Consider the following 21,494-nt stretch of genomic DNA (forward strand, 5'->3'; position numbering starts at 1 on the left):
TAAGCCATTATGTATGTTGAGGAAGTCTAAGAATAAAGATTATAGGCAAACAGTCTACCTTTCTTTACAAGGCCTTGATTTACATCCCTGAAATCTCAAATTTAGCTATTACAATGAAGTCCTGTTGCACACAGAGCTGCTTTTTTATCACCACTTAAAATCTAATTAATCCGTATTGAAGCACAAAGATTTCTGTTGTGTTTTAGGGTGAGGGGTCATAGAGCCCTCTTTGTTCATCCTCAGGCTTGTAATCATCAGGCATTGGGATATAATTTTACCAAGCAAATTGGAAGGTAACAGATCAAATCCTTATCGGAAAGCCTAACTCATGGTTTAGTGAAGTCCTTCGTCCTTTATGTGAAACTTTATATTCATGACAAACAAAAAAGGGTTTCAGAGCTTACAAAGGGTTAATAGCAAGGGCTTATATTTGGGGCAGCAGAGAACTAAAATCATCACAGCTTCCACCATCACTCAAGGTAGCGGTTCTTCCAGAACTGCGGGGGAGACCTTCCTCCTCAAGCTTTCAGGACTCTGCTCTTATAATGGCCTTGGTCTATCCAGTGATGCAATTAAGTGGCATCCTATTCTCTCTGTTGGGATGGGTCCTGTCCTGTCTCACGACCTATTTACCCCAGTGGAAAAATCTTAACTTGGAACTGAATGAAATGGAGATCTGGACCATGGGACTCTGGCAAGCTTGTGTTGTCCAGGAAGAAGGGGGCATGCAGTGCAAGGACTTCGATTCTTTCCTAGCTTTGCCTCCAGAGCTCAGGATTTCTAGGATTTTGATGTTTTTTTCCAATGGATCGGGGCTTTTGGGCCTTTTGCTCTCAGGATTGGGGTTGGACTGTTTGAAAATTGGTGAAAGACAACAGGAACAAAAGAAACGGCTGTTGCTGTTTGGAGGAATGCTCTTCTGGATATCGGGGATTACAGCTATTGTCCCAGTTTCTTGGGTGGCCCATTCCACAGTCCAGGAATTTTGGGATGACAATATACCAGATATTGTTCCCAGGTGGGATTTTGGGGAAGCGTTATTTATTGGCTGGCTTGCTGGATTTTGTCTTATATTAGGTGGATCCCTACTTAATTGCACAATCTGTTCAACTGAAGTCCATCCATCTTCGGTCCATTATGCAGTAGCAGAACAGCAAGATCAGTGTCAACACTTGGAAACTGAAACTAGGCCTTAAAACGGAAGGTTTTAAGCAGTACAGAGAGACTGTCCGATCTTTTCCAAACTCTAGTGCAAGCCAGAAGCTTGTTCCAGTAGTAATTCAAAGGACTCTTTGTTACCTAGCTGATTTCCTAAACTTATGTCTGTTCTCTCCGTAACTGGTACTGGAAGGCGGCGCGTTTTCTCACCTGGAGGACCGTTTAAAACTTTGTTTCACAGCAGAATGCTGAAGTTTTCATAGACCACGCAGAAAAGGTGCTTTTGCTTTCTCAACTGCACTGTAAAATCCTGAAAATGAATATGCATGTTCCCTTGCAGCTTGGCTTTTAACCAAAATGTGCTTCCTTTTCATATTAGCCGATTAAATGAGCCTCAAAGTTTGACTCCCTGTTGCAACTTTCCACTTACCTAACGCAGTGACCTACAAACTTGCAGTTCTCATGTCCTGAACAGTCTCAATACATGCATCAAATTGTCTTTCTGCGTACTTAAGAAACTGTTATGCTAAGAAAACTAGGTTGCTGAAGTTCTAGCGAGCTTTGCAAATGTCTCTTTTGTGCACGGGGTGTTACGGTGTGGGTGCTTCATACCCAAGAAGTTGTGTTTTCCCAGTCTAGCACATTAAGCTGCCATACAAGTTACTCCGAGTGTTTCTGGCACCTGCGTACTTTATGCACCAAAAGTAGGCTGAGAAATGCTGCTTTAAAAAATACTCACCCTGTCTTCTTCAGGTATTGAGGCATTATGCATCCTAACAAAGGCTCCTTCAGCTCCATTCACTTACAGCAACGCATTGTTCTGAACGTATAACCTTTGACTTTGAACAGATTGTACTTAACCAGCCCCAAAGCAGACAGCTTCATTTGCTGCAAGTGGAAGTGCATCACTGGGGTATTAAAACTTCATTTAAAAATGAACCCTGAGAGGCTGAAACTAGCAGAGCTGCTGTAATGCTTTAGCAGACTGATGGAAAGCAAAGGAGATGCTTTTCTTAAAAAAAACAAGAACAAAACTAATGAAAGGTGAGCCCAGCTGTAGCCACACCCTTCAGCCACCGGTTTACTACTTCCCTATCCCCCAAACACTGCACATAGAACCAGGCAACACCAAGCAGGAGGGGGAGGAGTATTTCATGCTTTATAAAGCATTGCTTTAACTTTTGCTTGTGTTCAGTATGACAAAGAATTGAGCAGAACAGTGTCCGCAAAAGGAAGCGCTGTAATGCTTCTGTGGCTGCTGACAATGAACTTGGTCCACAGATGCAGGCTCCAGTTAGCTGGATTTCTTTTGTCTGTGCTAGGATGGATTTTAACCAGTACCGGTAACTATTTACGACTGGAAAAATCTCAGCTTAGCCCAAAATGTGCTGGAGCTTTGGACCGTGGGACTGGCAAGCCTGTATAGCCCAAGCTGTAGGAGGAACACAGTGTAAAGATTGTGATTCTTTCCTAGTTCTGCCTCTAGAATTCAAGATTGCCAGGATTTTAGTATCTACATCAAATGGACGAGGACTGCTGAGCCTTGTGATCTCCAGTCTTGGTTTGGACTGCCTAAAGATGGAGGATACAGAGCAGAAGCTAGAGAAACAGCTGTTACTACTTGGAGGAATACTCCTGTGGCTGGCTGGAGTTCTGGCCTTAGTCCCTATTTCTTGGGTTGCCCGTGCTATAATGCAGGAATTTTGGGATGAAGACATCCCAGAGATTGTGCCCACATGGGAAACAGGGGATGCACTGTTTGGTGATTGGTTTGGTGGATTTTTTTTTTTTTTGGTTATAATTCTAGGGGGATCTCTACTCCTCTCCACAATCGCTTACCATCTGACCATCAATTACCAGAGCAGTATGCAATGGCAGATATGCAAGACACCCATCAACATCTGAAAACAGAAGATTTTATGAGGGTAGATATCAGGTTTTCAGATTTCTTACTCTTGCATTACAGTTAAGAAAGGTCTGCTGAATAGACAGGTTACTGTTTACAAGACTGGGGGGAGAGATTGTGTCTTACTAAGTAGTTCCTTTAATTACTACTTACATTCAATTTTAATTACAGTAATTGACGAGCTATGGAGATCTAAGTCACCACTGTATTTCCCCAAAATCTGATCAACTGCAGATTTTGTTTTTGTAGTTTTGCTTTTTTTTTTTTTTTTTTTTTTTTTTAGGAGACTATAAAATCTTAATCTGTAGGCATGCACGGAGACTTGACCAGATTTTAAGTGGCAGAACTCCTACCTGGGGCGGCTTTAAACAATGTCTTTTTTACAGAAATAGTTTATGTTCTGAAACATTCTGTAGTCCCAGTTCAACATGCATTACAAAAACCTAATACCTTGAATGAAGATCCCTGGACCTGTATCATTTTCAGCAAACTAAATGTTGTCAGACAATGTCATGTAATAAGAGATTCTCTGGGTGGCAGTGGTGGGGAGAATATGACCAAACATATCCCTGCACAATCTCCCTTTCTTTAAGGAAAGCCAGTATTTCAGAGTAACAATGAGATATGTCCAGTGAAGAGGTAATAGTGCTCGTTGCTAGTGCAGTTTTTACCTAATGAAGGTAAAGAACTAACTTCAAGTATATGAATCGGTTTCTGTGTAACTTATCCTACGACTCGCCAGTGATTGATGTGAACTTTCTATAAATCGCAATGATTTTACACTGACAAAGCTACAGCAGCCATCTGTTTCTGCAAAGAACATATAAAGACATAGAAGAGCAATAAAAGAATACAACACGGGTCTGGAAAAGAACTTTGTTAAAAAATGTATTTTCCAATCACTGAAACACATGGAAAGTGCAGAGACAAATCTATGTGACGTACTTGCATACTCTTACAGACAAAATTAGAACAGAAACCATTCAGAATATAACCTGATTAAATATTTAGTTCAGTCCTGAGCATTTGATATTTAATACAGTATAAACATAGCAATAGAAAAAAATAAATCTTAAAATTATTTGATTTGTGTTCTTTTACAATTTCTGCTAAACTTCGCTCATTCAGCCAAATATTCTTGTACCAGCAAATATTTAATTTTGATATATGCAACTGCAGTGACATTGGTACCTGGAAATAGAACTAATTACATTCGTTACATTTTGCTGTGCAGAGTAAATTCCACTTCAAGACTAATATTTATAATTTTAAATGGATGGGGATTTATTTGTGTTATTGTATTATTTTAGCTTATTGAGTGTTTCAAGTGTGAACAAACTGAATTAGAAAAAAACCCCAAAACTCCAAATGTAAATTGTTAAAAGCTGCCTACTAAAGTTGAGCAATCTGGAAAATGAGGAGCATGAATAAGTTTAAGTCTGTCACTTTTAAATTAATTTTGCAAGCTAAAGCCAGAAATACTTAAATTTTGATGTCACCTCATGCTTACAAATCAGATAATACTTTTTCTTTGAAAATTATTCAACATGTGAGAAGAAACAGCTAATCTGGCAAGAATTTAGATAGCTCTAAATATTTTTCACAATAGCATCCTTAATGTCAAATATTTTTATGGCCAGAACTGAACTATATTAAACCAAACATAAATAAAAGACTGTAAATAAATAAAAGAAAAATCATAAAGTACACCTCTAAACATCATTCTACAAACAACTTATATAATCAAATTGAGAAGTTGAAACTGTCAACCTTCATTTCACCTCTACATTAAATAATTCCAGATTTGGTTTTGTTATTTCGTTGGGTTTTTTTTTAAATTGACCTTTCAAACATGAATGTTATCTCAGACCCAAGAAACAAAAAACAAATGGGGCATTCATAAAGGATGTTCAATCAGTCATCTTGCCCAAAATAGCATGTTTGGCTATACAGTTAAGTGAACGGATGCATTTGTGCATAAGAAAACCCTTGGGTGTTACACAGACCTCTCATCTCAGAATTGTCATTTTGAATTTAAGACAGCTGCTATCATACCGTGGTTATATTTGCTGCCACTTTCTCACCAAGTAATTATAGCCTTTTTGAAAGATGAAGTCCATGCATATGCGGCTTGTTGCTTGGGGAAGAACACTTTCGCCAGTGAATTAAATATATCTGAGTGCAACATATTAAGTAGAAAATGAAATAATTCCGTTATCTGCACTGTCCACCTACTTACACAGTACCCACAGGAGGTAAGACCCCAACTGCTTTACCAAGACTGGGCTGCTTAAACACCTACATCTAATGTTCTGGACTTCTAACAGAATACATCCAAGTTGATGCTGCTTCCTAGCAGGCTGCTTCATGTAAGACAAATTTGAAATCTGCCCTTCACATTATTTATTAAACCTGTGCACCCTCACCTGCATACAGGGACTTCTAGGCAGGAGCTTTTCTTTTTCAGAAAGGGTTTACCTTACCAACAAGACTTCTGGTATCTGACTTAGTATGTGACAGATTTTTCTCCTGGTACAAATACTTCAATGAAACATCTTCGTATTTCTAAACCTAACAAACACTTTGACGTGTTCGTAGTTGGCAATAAGACAGCCCTAGGACAAAAGATTAACATAGAGAAACCCTCATTTTTAAGCATACAGTGGATATAACTATTCTGATTTCAATGTTGGTATTATGAATTTGATTCAGCTTCCAGTTCAGAAAACAGCTGCCCCTTTTCGTAGTCTCATAATAAGCTTTCAGGGTTTCTTGTCTGCCTTACCTTTCTCACTCTCCCACAGATGCAAGAAACCTTTTAGTGCAGGTTGAAGTACTGTACATTCACAAAACTAAACTCTGAACTCCGTCTCCTCCTAGAAGTTATTAAAAAACAAAACCAGAAGAAGTTTTTTTCAAAATTCCAATGTGGGTGATGAATCTACTTAGCAGCTGTTGCGAGGCAGCCTTGATGTTTTGGAAAGGAGCTTACACTTGTCATTAACTTTAAACTATAAAAGTCACACTCTTGTACAAAAATATTGCATGGCAAAACAGCCATCTTCACAGTCTGCTCACATGAAAATAGTGAAAAGATAAAACAATCTTCTGTTGAACGTAATATTTCTCAACAGTGCAGTTCAACAGGATACATGCTTAGTACTGCCTTTGTTCCTTTGTTCCATCTTTACAAAATAAACACACACATGCAATACATACAAACTGTACAAAATCAGCATCAGTATACCAAAATTAATCTACTTTGGTTTTTGGGTTGTTGGGGGTTTTGCCATTTTTTTTTAAGCATACAACAATTCAATTCACTATATTTTACAAATAAACATATCAATAGTGAATGTAAAATAGAAGATCTTTAAAAGCAGGTCACTGGAACTACAAAGTTCATCTGAAAAGAGATGAACAACTGTAAAAACACTTCAATGAAAATGCATTATTATACATCATCAGCTGGAAGGGCTGGTATACTGATCTTTGCTCTTGTGAAGTATGCAATCTTCTCCCTGAAATTAGAAAACAAGTTATTATTTTACTATTTATGGCATGCCTCCAATGGTGTCTGCTGTAGAGTTGCTAACGTTTGAGCACAGTTCTTAAAAATACAAGTTTGGAAAACAAACAGTAAGGAAAATATGCAGTGAATGTGTTTACAAGTGTAGCATTCTGACATAATTCCCTTCTTAGGCAGACTTCTGTAAAAAGCAGCTCCAGTTTTGAAAAAGAAAACCACATCAATATTTCATTAATAACTGCAATGGTAAGACTGAAGTATTGACCTAGTCACTGAATTTCCTATGGTGGTATTTCAGTGCTGGGGGGTGGCGAAAAGGCAAAATAAACCATTGTAGCCTGACTTGGGGAAGGGTCTGGAGGAGGCTCGGAGAAGCAGAATTTCCAACCCATTTTCTAGTTGCTTCCCTTGTGCTGTTACCATTTCTGTCTCCTACCAACTGAGAGACTACTGAAGCATAGCGAGTTGACACCAGCTTGTCTGCCGGCAGCCTGGAAAGCAGATGATGAGTATTGGGGGCTTAACAATTAAAGCTCAGAAGGGTCCTTCTTCTTGGGAGCTTCAAAAATGCCTCTGTGCGATGAGTCTGTGAGGCCGCAGCACCGTAGCAAGCCCAACTAGCAGGGCGCCTACAAGTCAGCCTTGGGAGGCAACTATTTGCCCAGTTGACTAAACCACGTCTTCCACTGGCAAAGCTTGACTTCGCATCGAAAACAGTAGCTCAGAGCAAAACCAGCTACGTGAACTGGATTCCTTGGCTAGCTGTGTGCTGATTAGACGATAAAGGAGAATGGAGTCTTACAGTAGGACCTTCCCTGCAGGGGAATGATGTCGTGAGCCCTATTACGTGTTCCTGTCAATTTGGGCAGCAGTCTGTGATGACTGTTAAATGACCAGCGTCGACCAAACCTCTTTTTCAACATTTGCACAGAAAGTGAAAACTGTTTGAAGATGCTCTGAATGTCATACTGAAGTGACCGGCTCAGCTTCCTTGCTGAGGAACCCTTTTCCTTTCTCTCTTTTCGCTTTGATTCTGCATCACTTACAGTTGCGGTTTGCAGTATGTGCCTCACAGGCCCCACTTTGCTTATGGATTTCCCAAACTGCTCATAACAGGCTGGCTTGAAAAAGGAAAAAAAAATAATCCTCCAGCTTACTAGGAGCTGACTTAAATTTCCTATTGTGCTGGTTAAACCAAGACATCTACACAGGAATCCAGAAATCAAGCTTTTAAAAAGTGACAAAACAGATCAAATTAGCTTGCAGTACTGTTTCTATGTGGAAGAGTAAGCATTGCATTTTTCAATCAACAGTTTCATATGTATTTTTATACAGAAGTGTGGCCTTTGGGCTGCTAGTCTGCCACTTACTGCCCAGCCTTTTAGGAATTTAGACCAGTTAGAAGAAAGGTTTGAGATAGAAAGCGTGCAAACTGGCTTACGGTAAGCAAGAACACTTGATTAATTGCTTCATGTAATCAGTTGCTGTTCCCGCAACCAAAAGGAGGAGGGAAATAAAAAGGAGGAGGGATTCTAGATCCTTCTTGAATAATAAGTCTTGAGTAAGGCACAAGTATTTAATCAGTTTCCTGATGAGATGTATACTGTTCTACTTCTGGAGGCGTGATTTGTTTCCAGTACCTGCCATCACTGGAAAAGATCCCGTTACTTAAAGCCCACTGTCTGTCTGCTGTGGGGGACGTGAGCCACGGCGATGGTCACACACGTCCTTGCCCACAGCAGATGCCACGCAGAGGTCTGAAACTTTTCACTCTGCTTCCTCATGCCACAGCTCAGCTGCCATACTGCCACCTCTGCCACGTAAGCAAGTTACCGAGCCCTGGTCCTTTGAAACTCCAACTTTGAGCTATGCTAGAAATGCACAATGTTTCTTGCAACTCAAAGGCGTGTGGATTTTTGACTAATATTACAAGGCATGTCTGGTTATATTTAGAAGTAATTCATGTTACTTCACCACATTAAAGAGTAGAAAAGCAGAACAGGCCATACCTGAATGACTGCACCTGCAGTGGCACTTTCTGGCTCTGCTCCCGTAAGCGGCATACATCCTTAGAAGCTTTCCTCATCAATTTCTCAGCGCTTAAACCTTGTTTCTGTTCTTCTTTTGACTGTTCAGCCTGTAAACAGGAAAAATAACTCTGTCTTGCTAATAACGAACAACTACTCATTTCAAAGAAATGACAAGCAAAACACCCGGCAGTGTTAGGTTTACAGTTGGACTCAATGATCTTAAAGGTCTTTTGTAACTTAAATGATTCTAGGAAAATCTCTACAAAGAGTCAGCAAGACAAAAGACTGACATCACAAGCCTAAGCCATGGGTATGAAATAAGGTATCAGAACTTTTCCTAAAAAAAAAAATAAATGAAACACATTCCATGCCATCATGGGTGGCTACTAGGTGTTCTAAATTTCGATGAGGCATTTCTTAAGGCTTTAAGTTAGACAATACCTAAATTTGTATGAGTAAATGTCTATCCAAATATCTTTTTAGAACTGGGAGATGGGGATTCTCTTTCCATGTAAAACACTTTTCTATCCTAATGAAAGCTGTCAGGAAAGTTGCCTATGCCTACTCTAAAATGTCAGACAGAAAAACCAGAGAAGGTGTGCTCTCAAAATACACTTTCAAATTTTGTTGAGTTGTTAGCAAAGTTAATATTCGTGAACTTTTGTATTTTTATTCATGACACAACACCTGTTTTGCATGTGAGGCTCACTTCTTTCATCTTCATTGCAGAGGTGTAAAAGACAAGGAAAGTGAACGGACCACCAGTGGTAACTGAGATCAAGGATCTTTCTTGACCTGTTGTGCAGCTACATACCCACCAGTAAGTTACACTATTTCTGTACCTCAGTATTGCTGGCTCTATTACATATGTCTTTACCAAGCACTGCTGTGTCAACAGGACAGTTGCAGTGGTACCATCCACCATTGCAGCGATAGACTGCTATCAAGGGTTGTATTTTGTTTTTTTAAAAAATTTATCAGGGTTTCTGAATGCTAGTAATTGTAACAGCAGACCTTTTATGTGGGCAGTTACCTGGATTTCTTAGGCAAATGTGCACTGTTCATATGCAGATGAGTCCCCTAACCCACCCTTATCACCCCCATCACGTGTGAGATGCAGGGCATGGGCAGTGCAGCACTGTGTGTACGCTTAGTTTAATTTCTAGACTGCAGGGACTGTCAGACAGATGTTATTTACTGCATTCTGAATTTTGCCAGCCATCAGAATTTAATAGAAGCAGTTTACGTTCTGAAATAATTTTTAAAGTTCTTTAGAGGTTAATTTTTGATGCTCAACTTTAGGCACTCAGACTTGAAAAATGTCGGTATGTTACCTCAAAGTTAACACACACATCCAAGCCAGAAATAGCAATCTTCAAACTTGGTTTGTAACTCAGGAGTTCGCGTCTCCAGTTCTGAATTCAACCCAGTAGACTCCCAAACAACAAAACCAACTAATTAAAAAATGTTAGTCCATACTATCAGTTTCATACTGGGTATTCAGAGCGATCTGTTCGCAGCAGGATAGTGGTACCCTCTGTCTGTTGAAATGCACTCCAGTGTTTTATATGAATGCGTTTCACATGAAAGAGCACCACCCTTTCAAAAAGTCGCTCAAAATCCAGTCAGCTTGTACTGCTGGTTTTTTCAGTCCCCAGCTCCAAAATAGCTAGGATTTAAAAATGAAATTAACTTATAAATACTGTTTTCCTTATTAGTTAGTGAACATAAATTTGCAGGCTGCAACTGGTAGTGCCTTAATTAATTTTACATATGTCACTGGCCATATGTTTTATCAGCTCCCCTAGTTAATATTTATCATCAAAGCACTAAACATACAATATTTCAAAATTTTCTAATTTTATCTTTTCTTTAACTACATATGAGATTCTTGTGACTACCACATTTCAGGTTAACACCATAGATGACTTCTTTGTTTTCATACTCCCTATTACTATGTATTCCTTTCTCTCTTTCTTTTTTTTTTTTAAATTCCTTTTAATTTTTTAGGATGCTCTCAGAGAAACTTCCATTTCTGCCCAGTGTCTCTAAGAGTGTGCATCTGAGAAGATATGTACATGACCAGGTTTATATTCACATCACGTTCTTTGCATGATTTATAAAGATAGTGAATCCTCCATCTATATGAAATACAGAAAAACACACCGATACATGGGCCATACATTCAATAACTGCCAAAAATCTGGCACTTATCCGCCAAAGCGAAGTGCCAGACAGGAATCTCTGTGTCTGCACTTAGCTTAAGCTGAAACGCTAATTCCTGTCTTGTTCTGCAGTGGTTTTTGTATAGAATAAAGTGAATCTGAAGAAAAACTGTTAACCGCTAAACACCAGAACACTGGAACAAGGATGTATTTGTGGTATTAATGACATAATTACTGATTACCTCTACTTCTCTACTAGAAGATGTACTAATAAAAAATAAGGATGATCTTTACAGACATGTACAGGAATCTTTTTTGGACATACACAAAGAGAAAGTACATCAGAGGACTTGAGGTCTCTGAAAACTTACTCGCATGGAGATTTAAGACTCAGATATTGAAATACTACATGACTTCCCATAAAAATTCAATCTAAACAAGAGAAATGCTTCTGGTGCACAGAATTACCTACTGTTTTCTGATGTGCAGGTACCAGTGGGTTTTACATACTTGCTGTACTTCGGAAGGTGTGGTGTGGTAGGGAGGGGAGGGAAGGTATGGAGCCTCTGGATTCGGCTGCAAGCAGAGTAACTGCGTGCTAGCAAGCAGCCACTGATTTTCAACATCCCCCACATCTGCGGTTTCATTTTTCACTTGAGACTCTCTCAATTTCTCTGGCACTTCCAGCTGCTGCATTAGTCTGCGCCATTATAATGCCTGCAGGATCTAAAAAATAATCTATGACAATGTTCTCCAGGCTGCTGTGTTTTGCTAACCCAAGAGGAAACACTGACAGCAGAGTACAGCATTCTCAGGGTTGTTTTGCTCCACAGGGTAAGGCTGCAATGACTTTAAGGGCAGAAAAATTTCCAGAAACTTTGTAAGCACTCTTCAAAGGGGTGGAGTGGCTGTGATCATTGTTCTGACTTTTCACTTGGAGAGAAGGACTTAAATGCTGTGCTGCAGCCTGCATATATTTTAGGAATTTATATCATCACAGTGTGTGTTATGGTGTTCATCACTGACACAAGAGACATAAAATATGACAAACCTATCTGCTGCCTTGAAAGAGCCAGCTGAAATAAGAAAGTGCAAATCCAAAGGATTTAAAATGTTACATGTTGCAGAGGCATACTCTATTCCAGTGGGAATAGCTTTAGAGTGGCAGTAGTTTTAAATTAAATAAACAATTAAAAATTATCATTTCTGTCCTGCATCCAGCATTACGTATAAACTACTAAATAAATTTAGCTGTGCTTTTTTAAAAGCTACTCTTTTTATGGGTTAAAACTTAGAAAAATCAAATTCATACAACGGAATCACATGGTAAAAACCCACAAACATTGCGCTGACTTATCCCATTTTGCCCAAGGGTTTTTCGGGATACTTGTCAATGCTCAGCCTAAACTCTGCTAGTATTTTATAGGCATTTTAGAACTCTGCTAGCTATAGGCAACAGCAGATGCCAAGGAACGAGAGACAGGGAGACACAGAGGACAGAACAGGGCATAAACGTAAGAGCTAGGAGCACATACTGGGAAATAGTTTTCTTTCCTAAGGTATCAAACGATCAAGGACTTCTTGAAGTAGGTGATATCATTATGGTTAAAGATCTTGGATGGATTTTTCTTCCATGAATTTATCAAACTGCTTTTTGAACCTATGCAAACTTGCAGCGCTCAGTGTTCTGTGCAAAACATTTTTACTCTTTCTAAATATTGTGCTACGTTTGCTTGCATTTAACCTGCCACTTCTTCAATTCCATACTTCCCGTATAATAAAACAAAGATTAATTGCTCTCCTCCACCTCACTCATGGTTTTATAGCCTTCAGTTGCAGCTACTTAGCCACTCCTAACATGGAAGCTGTTTCCTCCTTTGACCATCCTTGTTGACCCTACGCAGGTTTTATTATCCACTTTGAGAAGGAGAACCAGAACTGAACAATGTTTAAGCTACAGGCATAATATGTATTTCTATCATAAAACAATGATTTATTTTGTTCCAGCTTCTTTTCATAGTAATTCCTGTCCTATTTGCTTTTTGACATTTGCTGATCACTGCAATGTTTCTGCTGATGTTTTTGTTTCTTGTATCTGGAGCACCTCATTCCTAACATCCAATTCAGAGCTCAGCTTTGTATGTGTAAATATTGGGATCATCCCTTCCCTCCTCTACACAAGGCTATTTACTGACATTCAGCTTTTAAAAAAAACCAAAACAACAAGACCAACAACTATTGCTTACATATTAGGAGGTCCTCTGCACCTTGTTAAAACTGCTTTCCATTTTTATTGCTCTGAATAACTTGGTATCATCAAAACACTAATCTCTATTGACTAGAAATAGCTAAAGAGTACAAATGCCTCTTGGATATCACTAGCAACCTCCCCTCACTGAAAACTGGTGTACACCGACTGATGTAGGTGGGAAGGGAGTTCCAGGGGGCACCTACTTCAACCTCCTGCTCAGCGTAGGTGAAGCCAGAGCCAGATACTCAGGGTCTTGTCCAGTTAGGCTGTGAACATCTCCAGCTGTGGAGGCTGGGCTTTGCGGGTTTTTTTTTGGCTGGTTTTTTTCCTCCCCTAACAACCTCTCTGGGCCCCTATTCCAGTGTATGATCACCCTCACAATTTAAAAAACCAACCTCCCCAAATCATAACAAAACCCCCACAACATCCAGCTTCTTAATGTATCTTGCTGGGATTTTCCACGCTCCAACTTTTCACTGTTGCCTCTCACTCATTCTGTCCTGTTTCTTGTCTTTTATCCACGAGGGCATCCCGTTACCTTATGGCAGTTTAGAGACAGTGCATATATACTCGTATTGTTTTAGAGACCATCGCACAGAGAATAGAAATTGGGTTTCCTTTGCCAAAACTAGAAAAAGTAGGTCCTGCATAAGGAAATGAGCCTTTCCCATATGCCCCTACCTCTATATGTAACAGTCACTGCCTGTCCCTACCTGTTACAAACATCTTTTGGCTACAAATTCTCTGCATTCTGCAAATCACCTGCCACTGAAGGACAAAAAGCAATATGCATGTCTGTAGAAGTACAGCTAGGACCTGAGAATTTTAAATTAACTTTTAAGTAAATGCTAGTTTACTAGACCACAAGTATTACTCCAAATAACAGAGTTTCTACTCTGAATTACTGAAGTCTTTACAGGGCAGAGAAAAACGCTACCTCAAATTGTAGTTTTAAATGCTGTAGTATTGACTAATAAAGAAATATTATTTACACTACACAATTCAGAGTTGTAATTAGTCAGATGTGAGCTTCTGTAAAAACCTTAAACATGACAGACTGACTAACAAATTTATAGAAAAGGTAAGGAAGGGCATATGTGCATTCACTCACACAGTACCTGCATGCTGCTCATACCTGTTTTTCAGCTTGTTTCAAGAGTTTTTGGAACCGTTCATCCTCTAGCACACACAGGGGAAGGTCTGTCTCTCCTCTGCCTTTCATTTCCTCAAGCTTCTGTTTGAGATCCCGCAAGGCCTGAAGCTCATCATTCAGACGATTCTGTCTTGTGCGTGATGCCTGGAGGTCCAGCTCCAAGTCAAGGGAAGTGCGTATGGGGCACTCTTGCGTAGCTCTTCGCATGATGGGTTGGCAAACAGGCTGAATCATTTGGGAGACAGAACAATAAAAATTAACATCTAGAGAGGCTACTGTAGGGTTTGACATAATACGGTCTGAAAAGCTTGAGTATTTTTTAGTTTTCTTTAACAGAAAGCTGCTATGATGAGACCCAAGTCCAAAAATTCATCTGTTCTAGAATTTTTCTTCAGTCACTAGCTAAAAATAAATGCAAAACTTTCTCCAGCCAGGTGTACAATGATATATTTACAGGTTAAAACTGAAAAAACTGTTCTGATCCCCAGGATGACACAATGCCTAGAGACCAACACTATACAGACTTCCCCGCAGATTTCAACTAGTTTATGTATTTTTATAAAGATTTGCTTTTTCAAGGCCTAAGCAAACACGTAATGTTACAAGCTCTGTAAACATGCATTTCTTTAGTGTATTTCACATTTTTTACTGTCCTTTTCACAGTGACTTTTCATATGAGTAAGTCAGGCAGGAGAAGCCATCCCAGACTATTCAGTATTTCTTCCTTATGCCAACTGTAATCCTGCTACCTGTTAACAACCCTTCCGCAGAAGTGGGTTTTTAGTTACAACTGAAATGAAAACGTAACTCTCAACTGGCGTAAGAATGAACTTGTCACGGTTTAACCCCAGCCAGCAGCTAAACCACACAGCCGCGTACCCCCCCTCGCCCAGCAGGACGGGGGAGAGGGTCCGAAGGGTAAGCGAGAAAACTCTGGGCTGAGAGAAAGACAGTTTAACGCAACACAAAAAAGGAAGAAAACAAACAAATAAATACATAAAATGCAAATGATGCACAGCACAATTGCTCACCACCCACCGACCGATGCCCAGCCAGTTCCTGAACAGTGGCTCCCCACCAGCTTTCCCCCCAGTTTATCTACACCGAGCACGATGTCATATGGTACGGAGCACCCTCTTGGTCAGCTGGGGTCCCGGCTCTGTCCCCTCCCAACTTCTTGTGCCCCTCCAGCTCTCTCGCTGGCAGGACAGGAGAAGCTGAAAAATCCTTGACTCGGTGTAAACGCTGCTTGGCAACAACTAAAACCACCAGTGTGAAATCGACATTGTTCTCATCCTAAACCCAAACCACAGCGCTGCGCCAGCTACTAGGAAGAAAACTAACTCTACCCCAGCCGAAACCAGGACAGAATTCCATACAACCTTCCGTCCTTCTGCTACTCAAACACTCTTGGAGAATAATAAATCCCCTTTAAAAGGGCATCTGAATCCTTGCATTTCCACCAAAATTTGCTCAAGACAGCTGTTGCTGATGTTGACCTTTCTGCAGCGTAAGCCATCTTGGGTCACTTCACAGTATTTGGTTTATTTAACCCAGAGCCCTTTGACTACTGTAACAAGCTGAAGTTGAACCGTAAATGCCGTGATGCTGAGCACCAGTGTCTCGCTGCTTGCTTCAGCCACAACTGGAACAACGTAAGCTTTGGTGGGGGGGGACGAAGTAGGACTGAGACCACTGTGTTGAGATTTCAACTTGAAACTACACAGGACTACATGTGGTACGTGCATCGCTTTTGCTGGAACAGTTGAAATGAAGCATATCGTTTAAGTTGTTGTTACTCCTTCTCTCCCCACGCTTTGTTTTAAGCCATATCCAGGTAACGCAGCACGTACCTGCTTAACTCTTAGGCTCCGCCGTTCTGTGGCATTTCTGACAAAGAGCGACTTTTTGGCTAGTGTTGAGCTGTCACTGTCACTTCGATTCAACTGTCAAAATGTACATAACAAACAGCGATATAAGGCATCTTCATATACAAATAAAATCTGTATTGATATAACCAGTTAGAAAACCTCAGTGTTGATATACATGTACGTCACTCTTAATATAAAGTAAACAAATTTTCAAGTAGAATAAGCACCTACTCTAAAATTCTATTCCTAAACCAAGACAACCGTTGATCTTACTAAATGAGTAGTAAGCTGACTCTTTAAGAATGCAAGGAAGGTAACTATAGTTATTAAGTACTGCCAAAATCAGCCTGGCTGCAGATTATAAACTATGGATTTCATTTACCTGGGGCAGGCTTTTAACAAATTTACTACAGGGAAGGTAAATTACTGTAGACATGCACCTGTCCAATAAACAGTATTTTTGTATTATTATTATTATTTGTCACAGGTATAGGTGTGCCTACAGCTTCCTTCAGAAGCACTTCCTGCTTCTCAAAAATACACATCACGGCGCAGCGGTCGTTTCTTCTTAATTATAGCATTAATTCCACATACATCAGTGCAGGCTGACTGTTAGATGCATCAGCATATGTGGTGGTAACCTTCAGAGAGAACAGAAGCATCTATCTGCAGAATATTTATTCCACCTCCTCAGAAAAGGTGAGACAAGGAAGACTCATTCTGCTAATAATTCAACAGCCAGAGCCAGAGCCCCGAAGCATGCTTACACAGAACCGACTGGGAGCTGCGGGAGAGAAATACAACCGCTTGCAGTACAAATACACCTCTCCAGAGACAAATCTGTCTTTTCACCGTGGAGCCACTGCTGGGAGCTCTACCCCTGGATACGCACAGGTGGCTATCAGCACTGATGTTCTTTAAGCACTTTCCAAGGGAGATTTTTCAAAGGCACTAACAGACTTTGGGTCTGTCCTTCAGGCCTCAAAAATCCTCCTGTGTTTTATAACATCACACGAGTAGGTGCTTTCTTAAAGCTCGGCCATCTCTGCTGAAAAGAGCAGCCGGCGGAGAGCCGGAGCGTATCCAGCGGGTGCTCTCCTCTAAGCGTAGCACCACAAGGCCTGGAAGGCTGGACCCTGTGCGGTGCCAGCTGGGGACTGGGACTGGGGAGACCCGCGCCGTTCAGCCCTCTCCGTGGCCTCGGCTGCAGCTGCGGCGCTCACCCCTGAGCCCCGGCGGCAGGCTGCCAGCAGTTCGGAAACGGCAAGAGATGCATCCGTGCAAACGTGGGTTTCTCCTAGGGTGCTTTACTCCCAGGCAGTACTGTACGCAATGAGAACGAGAAAGAATGGTTTACTCCGTTTCATTAAGATTCTGGCTTCTGGCAGCAGGTCCATAGCAATGGTCAAAGCTACAAAAGCCCAATGCCCTTCCAGATGCAAAAACCTCAGGCGTTTATACTCACTAAACTGTCAGAGCAACCTCTACAGACAGTAAGCTAAGGCTTTTTTTTTTTTTTGCCAATACAACTGATTTCCAGTGCACAGGAATGAAGATGAAGGCTAGGTTTTGAATTCTGCCAATAATCTATCCAAGTTACATAAAGATTGTTTCAAAACGATCTGCTGTGTTTCATTCTGAAGGGTGTATGGAATAGCTATTTAAGTATGTAGCTACTGACTATAGAATATTTCTTTTTAGGCCAATAAGAATCACAGAGAAGTTCTCAACTTTAATGTTCCCAAATGATGAAGGCAACCACTCTCTATTTGAGCTGGAGAAGAATTAAAGCACGAGTATTATTTTTTTAACAAAGTCACACTTGTGTGAGTAACTGTAGAAACTAAAGATCAAAATAAACTACCTTTTCTAGGGGGCCTGTAAGTATAAAATCTACAGAGCTGGTAATGCATGCTTAAATCTTTAAACACATGATTTTCACAGTTTAGCAGGAACTAGGCTAACAATGTAAATAGATTTTTCTTTTTTTTGCCCCTCGCTACCATAGATCTGGAAAGACTGGAGAACTTTGTTGCCACAGCCATGTTTAAAACTCAGCCCCTAGGCAGCGCTCACACATCTTTCAAAGATGTAATTCCGACAGGATTTGGGCTGCCCAGGTCAAAAACCAGTTGAGATACAAAATGAGATTTAAAATTGATGACCGAGCTCTTTCCACGCTGTTACCTTTAAACGGTTACATTATTAAAATATGGTAATGCAACAGCAGTTTACAGTGAACTCTATTCTATGTTTTAACAAATTATTTTGCTGTGTGAGAGCTGTAGTTGCTGACATGGAGGGAAATGCACGTTTTGCAGACAGCCAGCACAGGCACCTGTGTTACTTCTTTCCAACAGGATATATTTTTGCCCTAGCCAAGATGTTTTGCAAGAGTACACAACTCTGCTGAAAGTCAATTCTACTATGCATCAGGTCAGTTAGGGAAAGAAAGGATCTAGAGAAAGCACAGGCTCTGCCTCTCGTGGAGAAAATTGGTACATGACTCACTGTCATTAATGCATCATTCCCAAGAAGTTAAATGACTCTTTAGTTAATAGCTCTTCGTTCCAAGTGTTTTTCCTCTTACCCTACAGATGTATTGGTTCCGCTCGCCTGGAGAGAAGGTTTGTGAGCGCACTATCATGCTGTTCCTGACAAAGGGACGCTGTCTTGAGCTCCAGCTGGCTCTGTCCTTGGGTCGGACTGTTGCGTTCTTGTTAACCGATTCCTCAGTGTTAGTCTCTTTATCAACCTAAGAAAAATAATTTAGTTTATAAGAACTACTATACCCAGACACATGCCACCACATAGTTTTTGTGCCTTTGGATTTTACGAGCGTTTTTGTTACCTTGTGGCAGATGGAAAACCAGCAGCAGCAAAAAGCATCTTGTACATACAGAGAAGCTATGCTAAGGAAATAAACACAGAATTCCCAAAATGCTTAACTGTGTGGAAAGTCTTTGAAGGTCATCTCTGTATCCAGGAAAACCAAACCAAAGCTTTTGCAGAAAGGCCTTTGTTGCCCTGCAAATGTCCTGATGCAACCACAGTGCAACAAGTGTTTTGCTTTGCCATTTGCAGGCATTATTATTGTTGTTACGCGTTTAGATTTATTTTGAGAACAGCAAGGTTCTGCGATGCTCCAGGTGGTGCCTGTGCACACGGAAAGGGGCAGCTGGGAAGCGTACATTGCCCAGGTTCTTCCACGCATACCATCGTGCAGCCCCCAGGCCCCAGCAGCAGGGCTGCTTTATGGCAATCTGCAGAGCTGCACCAGCCTTGTGAACCCAGGGAAAAGACATTTTGCTAGCTGCTGGCCCTCGGAACGGCCTGCTGCCTACTACAGGTGCCCCACACATGCCACGGGGAGCCTCAGGGGCCGACACCCCCATGGGTGGCGCAGCCTGTGCTTGCTTACATGCAGCAATCACCTCGACAGCTGCGCTAGAGCAAGCACCGCGGCAGCTGGCACATCTGATGTAACTGATGTGCACTGGGGCATTTTCTTCAACTTGGGTAATTTAAGGAGGTTCACGGTTTTCAACGTGCAGGTGATAAATGCAACGACCTAAATAGCACGAGTGCAGCCCTGAGAGGACCTGGCACACGGAGATCTACGCTGTGGCTGGCTCTCCAACGAGGTCTGCTATGTCTTTCACTCACTGTCCAGATCATCCAGCCCAGGCTTAGCAAAACGCCTGTGTGCGTGCCTAACCTTCAGACGTTGTCCTTGGTGGCTCCCCTTGCCGCGTTAGGGCTTTGATCTGTATTTGCTTGCTACCCAGCAGACTGTCAGTCCTTTTATACCATGACCTTAGCTCATTTGGCATCTTGCCACATTAATTGGAAGTTAATTACAGTTTCCAGCAAGTCCACTGAGGTGTTGAACTTCTGTATCGTCACAAACTTGAAGGAACGAGATGTCATTCTTTGCCCTTTTACCTTTGCTATTTTACAGAACCTGTGGGTTTAATGCATGCAAGAGTGTTTTCATTAAGATGCAGAAAGGTGGTTTCAAATCTTTATTTCTAGAGTGTTACCACGTTAGGGATACGTTTACTAAAAACTTACTAGAAGTGCTTTCAGAAGGGTGGAATATAATTTAAAGCAAACAGTTAACAAGAACATGGGATTAGAATTTATGTACAGCGTGTGGGTAGTTCTACAGTACACTGTTTGATACACATTTTGGAATTTTCTATGATTAAACTTTCCTCCTCTGCTAAGCCAGTTTTTGTATTTCACACCCTAAAATAAAGAGAAGAAACAAGCAAATCCCCTCACTGGTTTAAAGATCTTGACCCCTGTTCTATCTTCCCCCCTGTTTATCAGATGAATCAGGAAAAAAGAGGAAACAACAAAACAGATGTGCAAAAATGTTTTAAGTATGTACCGGTTGATGCTACTGAACTGCACTTGTGTTTTGAATATTCTCCCTACGCAACAAAAAACAAAAAGTGAAGAAACACATTTTTAGTTAATTGTCTTTGACTTGGGAGTTCTGCCTAGCGTGTCTGCTAAGTGTCCTCTTTGTAGTTCAGAACTGACCGCCCCGATTTCATTAAAGTCCATACTGACAAGTGTGCAGCCCGTGTGTGCGTGGCCAAGGCCATGCAGCAGTATTCTGCATTAACTGCTTAAAACCAGACCTGCGGACGCAGTAAGATACCGTAGGAACGCGCGTTTTAAGGTATTCACCAGTGTTCGCATTACAGCAGCTTGCTGGCTTCCTTGGGCCTCGTCACTGGGCTCTCCGTCCTTCTCTTGATCCATTTCTGGTGCATCAGCGAGTAACCCCAAGTCCTCAGCACAGCTGCCTTCTGCTGCCAGCTTGATGCCATCTTCCTCTTCATCCACAACTTCATCAGAGGCTTCTGCGAGCATTTCTAACCTATACGAACAGAAGCAGCCCACGTTTATTCTTAAAACTGAAAACACCCACCAGAGGAAGACTTCAGAAGGCCTAGGCCTTCACCCAGCATAACGTATGCGTTTTCCTGACAGGGCAAACACGAGTATCACCCAGACGCTTCCGTTAAGTTCTTGTGAAGCACACTTCATTATATGCTCCAGTAAACCCCAGCAAGCTCTGCTACCTTCAAGGTCATTACGACAACACTGCACTATGTTCAGTAGCTGAAGGTTGACAATGTTGAAGGACTTGGGTTGCAATAAATCCATAAAACAAATGAGCAAGACTCCCCTTCCACCATAATAAAGCATGCATTCATTTCTACGCTGCAGCTAAGAAATTGCACAGGAACAGTACTCAACACAGCAATTTAGTAAGAAATCTGTTTCTTGAGAAAGCTCACAACTCCTTCAAAAACAAGACCATCACTGGAAGCACACACACTGACTCTGCAGCCTTCCTCAAATCCTATTAGTTGCTTATTATAGTTAATGCAACTAATGTTTGATACAAGAC

At 41.0% G+C, this 21,494-nt stretch overlaps 3 protein-coding genes across 5 annotated transcripts in view; 2 read left to right on the forward strand and 1 right to left on the reverse strand.

Moving 5' to 3' along the window:
* The first annotated feature begins 429 nt into the window (after positions 1-429).
* On the forward strand, positions 430-1,576 carry CLDN22 (claudin 22). The gene has a single exon (XM_056326368.1). It carries the CDS (start codon positions 546-548, stop codon positions 1,194-1,196), a length of 651 nt encoding a protein of 216 aa, XP_056182343.1. The 5' UTR covers positions 430-545; the 3' UTR covers positions 1,197-1,576.
* A 48-nt stretch (positions 1,577-1,624) lies between these two features.
* The window catches only part of LOC130143610 (claudin-22-like), a 43,075-nt gene continuing 23,205 nt past the window's right edge, over positions 1,625-21,494 (forward strand). Inside the window, 5 exon segments of the mRNA XM_056326367.1 lie at positions 1,625-2,511; positions 2,513-2,566; positions 2,568-2,995; positions 2,998-3,083; positions 9,353-9,443. Coding sequence (XP_056182342.1) covers positions 2,402-2,511; positions 2,513-2,566; positions 2,568-2,995; positions 2,998-3,083; positions 9,353-9,376 — 702 coding nt within the window. The 5' untranslated portion in view covers positions 1,625-2,401 and the 3' untranslated portion in view covers positions 9,377-9,443.
* The window catches only part of WWC2 (WW and C2 domain containing 2), a 104,754-nt gene continuing 87,196 nt past the window's right edge, over positions 3,937-21,494 (reverse strand). For 2 of the 3 annotated variants that reach the window (XM_056326362.1, XM_056326364.1), the window contains exons 18-23: positions 20,765-20,957; positions 18,654-18,818; positions 16,046-16,138; positions 14,175-14,417; positions 8,603-8,730; positions 3,937-6,585 (exon numbers count right to left, since the gene is read on the reverse strand). In XM_056326362.1, the coding sequence (XP_056182337.1) occupies positions 6,519-6,585; positions 8,603-8,730; positions 14,175-14,417; positions 16,046-16,138; positions 18,654-18,818; positions 20,765-20,957 (889 nt within the window). In that variant the 3' untranslated portion in view covers positions 3,937-6,518. The remainder of the gene's footprint in view (positions 6,586-8,602; positions 8,731-14,174; positions 14,418-16,045; positions 16,139-18,653; positions 18,819-20,764; positions 20,958-21,494) is intronic. The other variant, XM_056326363.1, reaches the window with a different exon arrangement.

This window comes from Falco biarmicus, chromosome 1 (genome assembly GCF_023638135.1).
Source record: "Falco biarmicus isolate bFalBia1 chromosome 1, bFalBia1.pri, whole genome shotgun sequence".
NCBI lineage: Eukaryota > Metazoa > Chordata > Aves > Falconiformes > Falconidae > Falco > Falco biarmicus.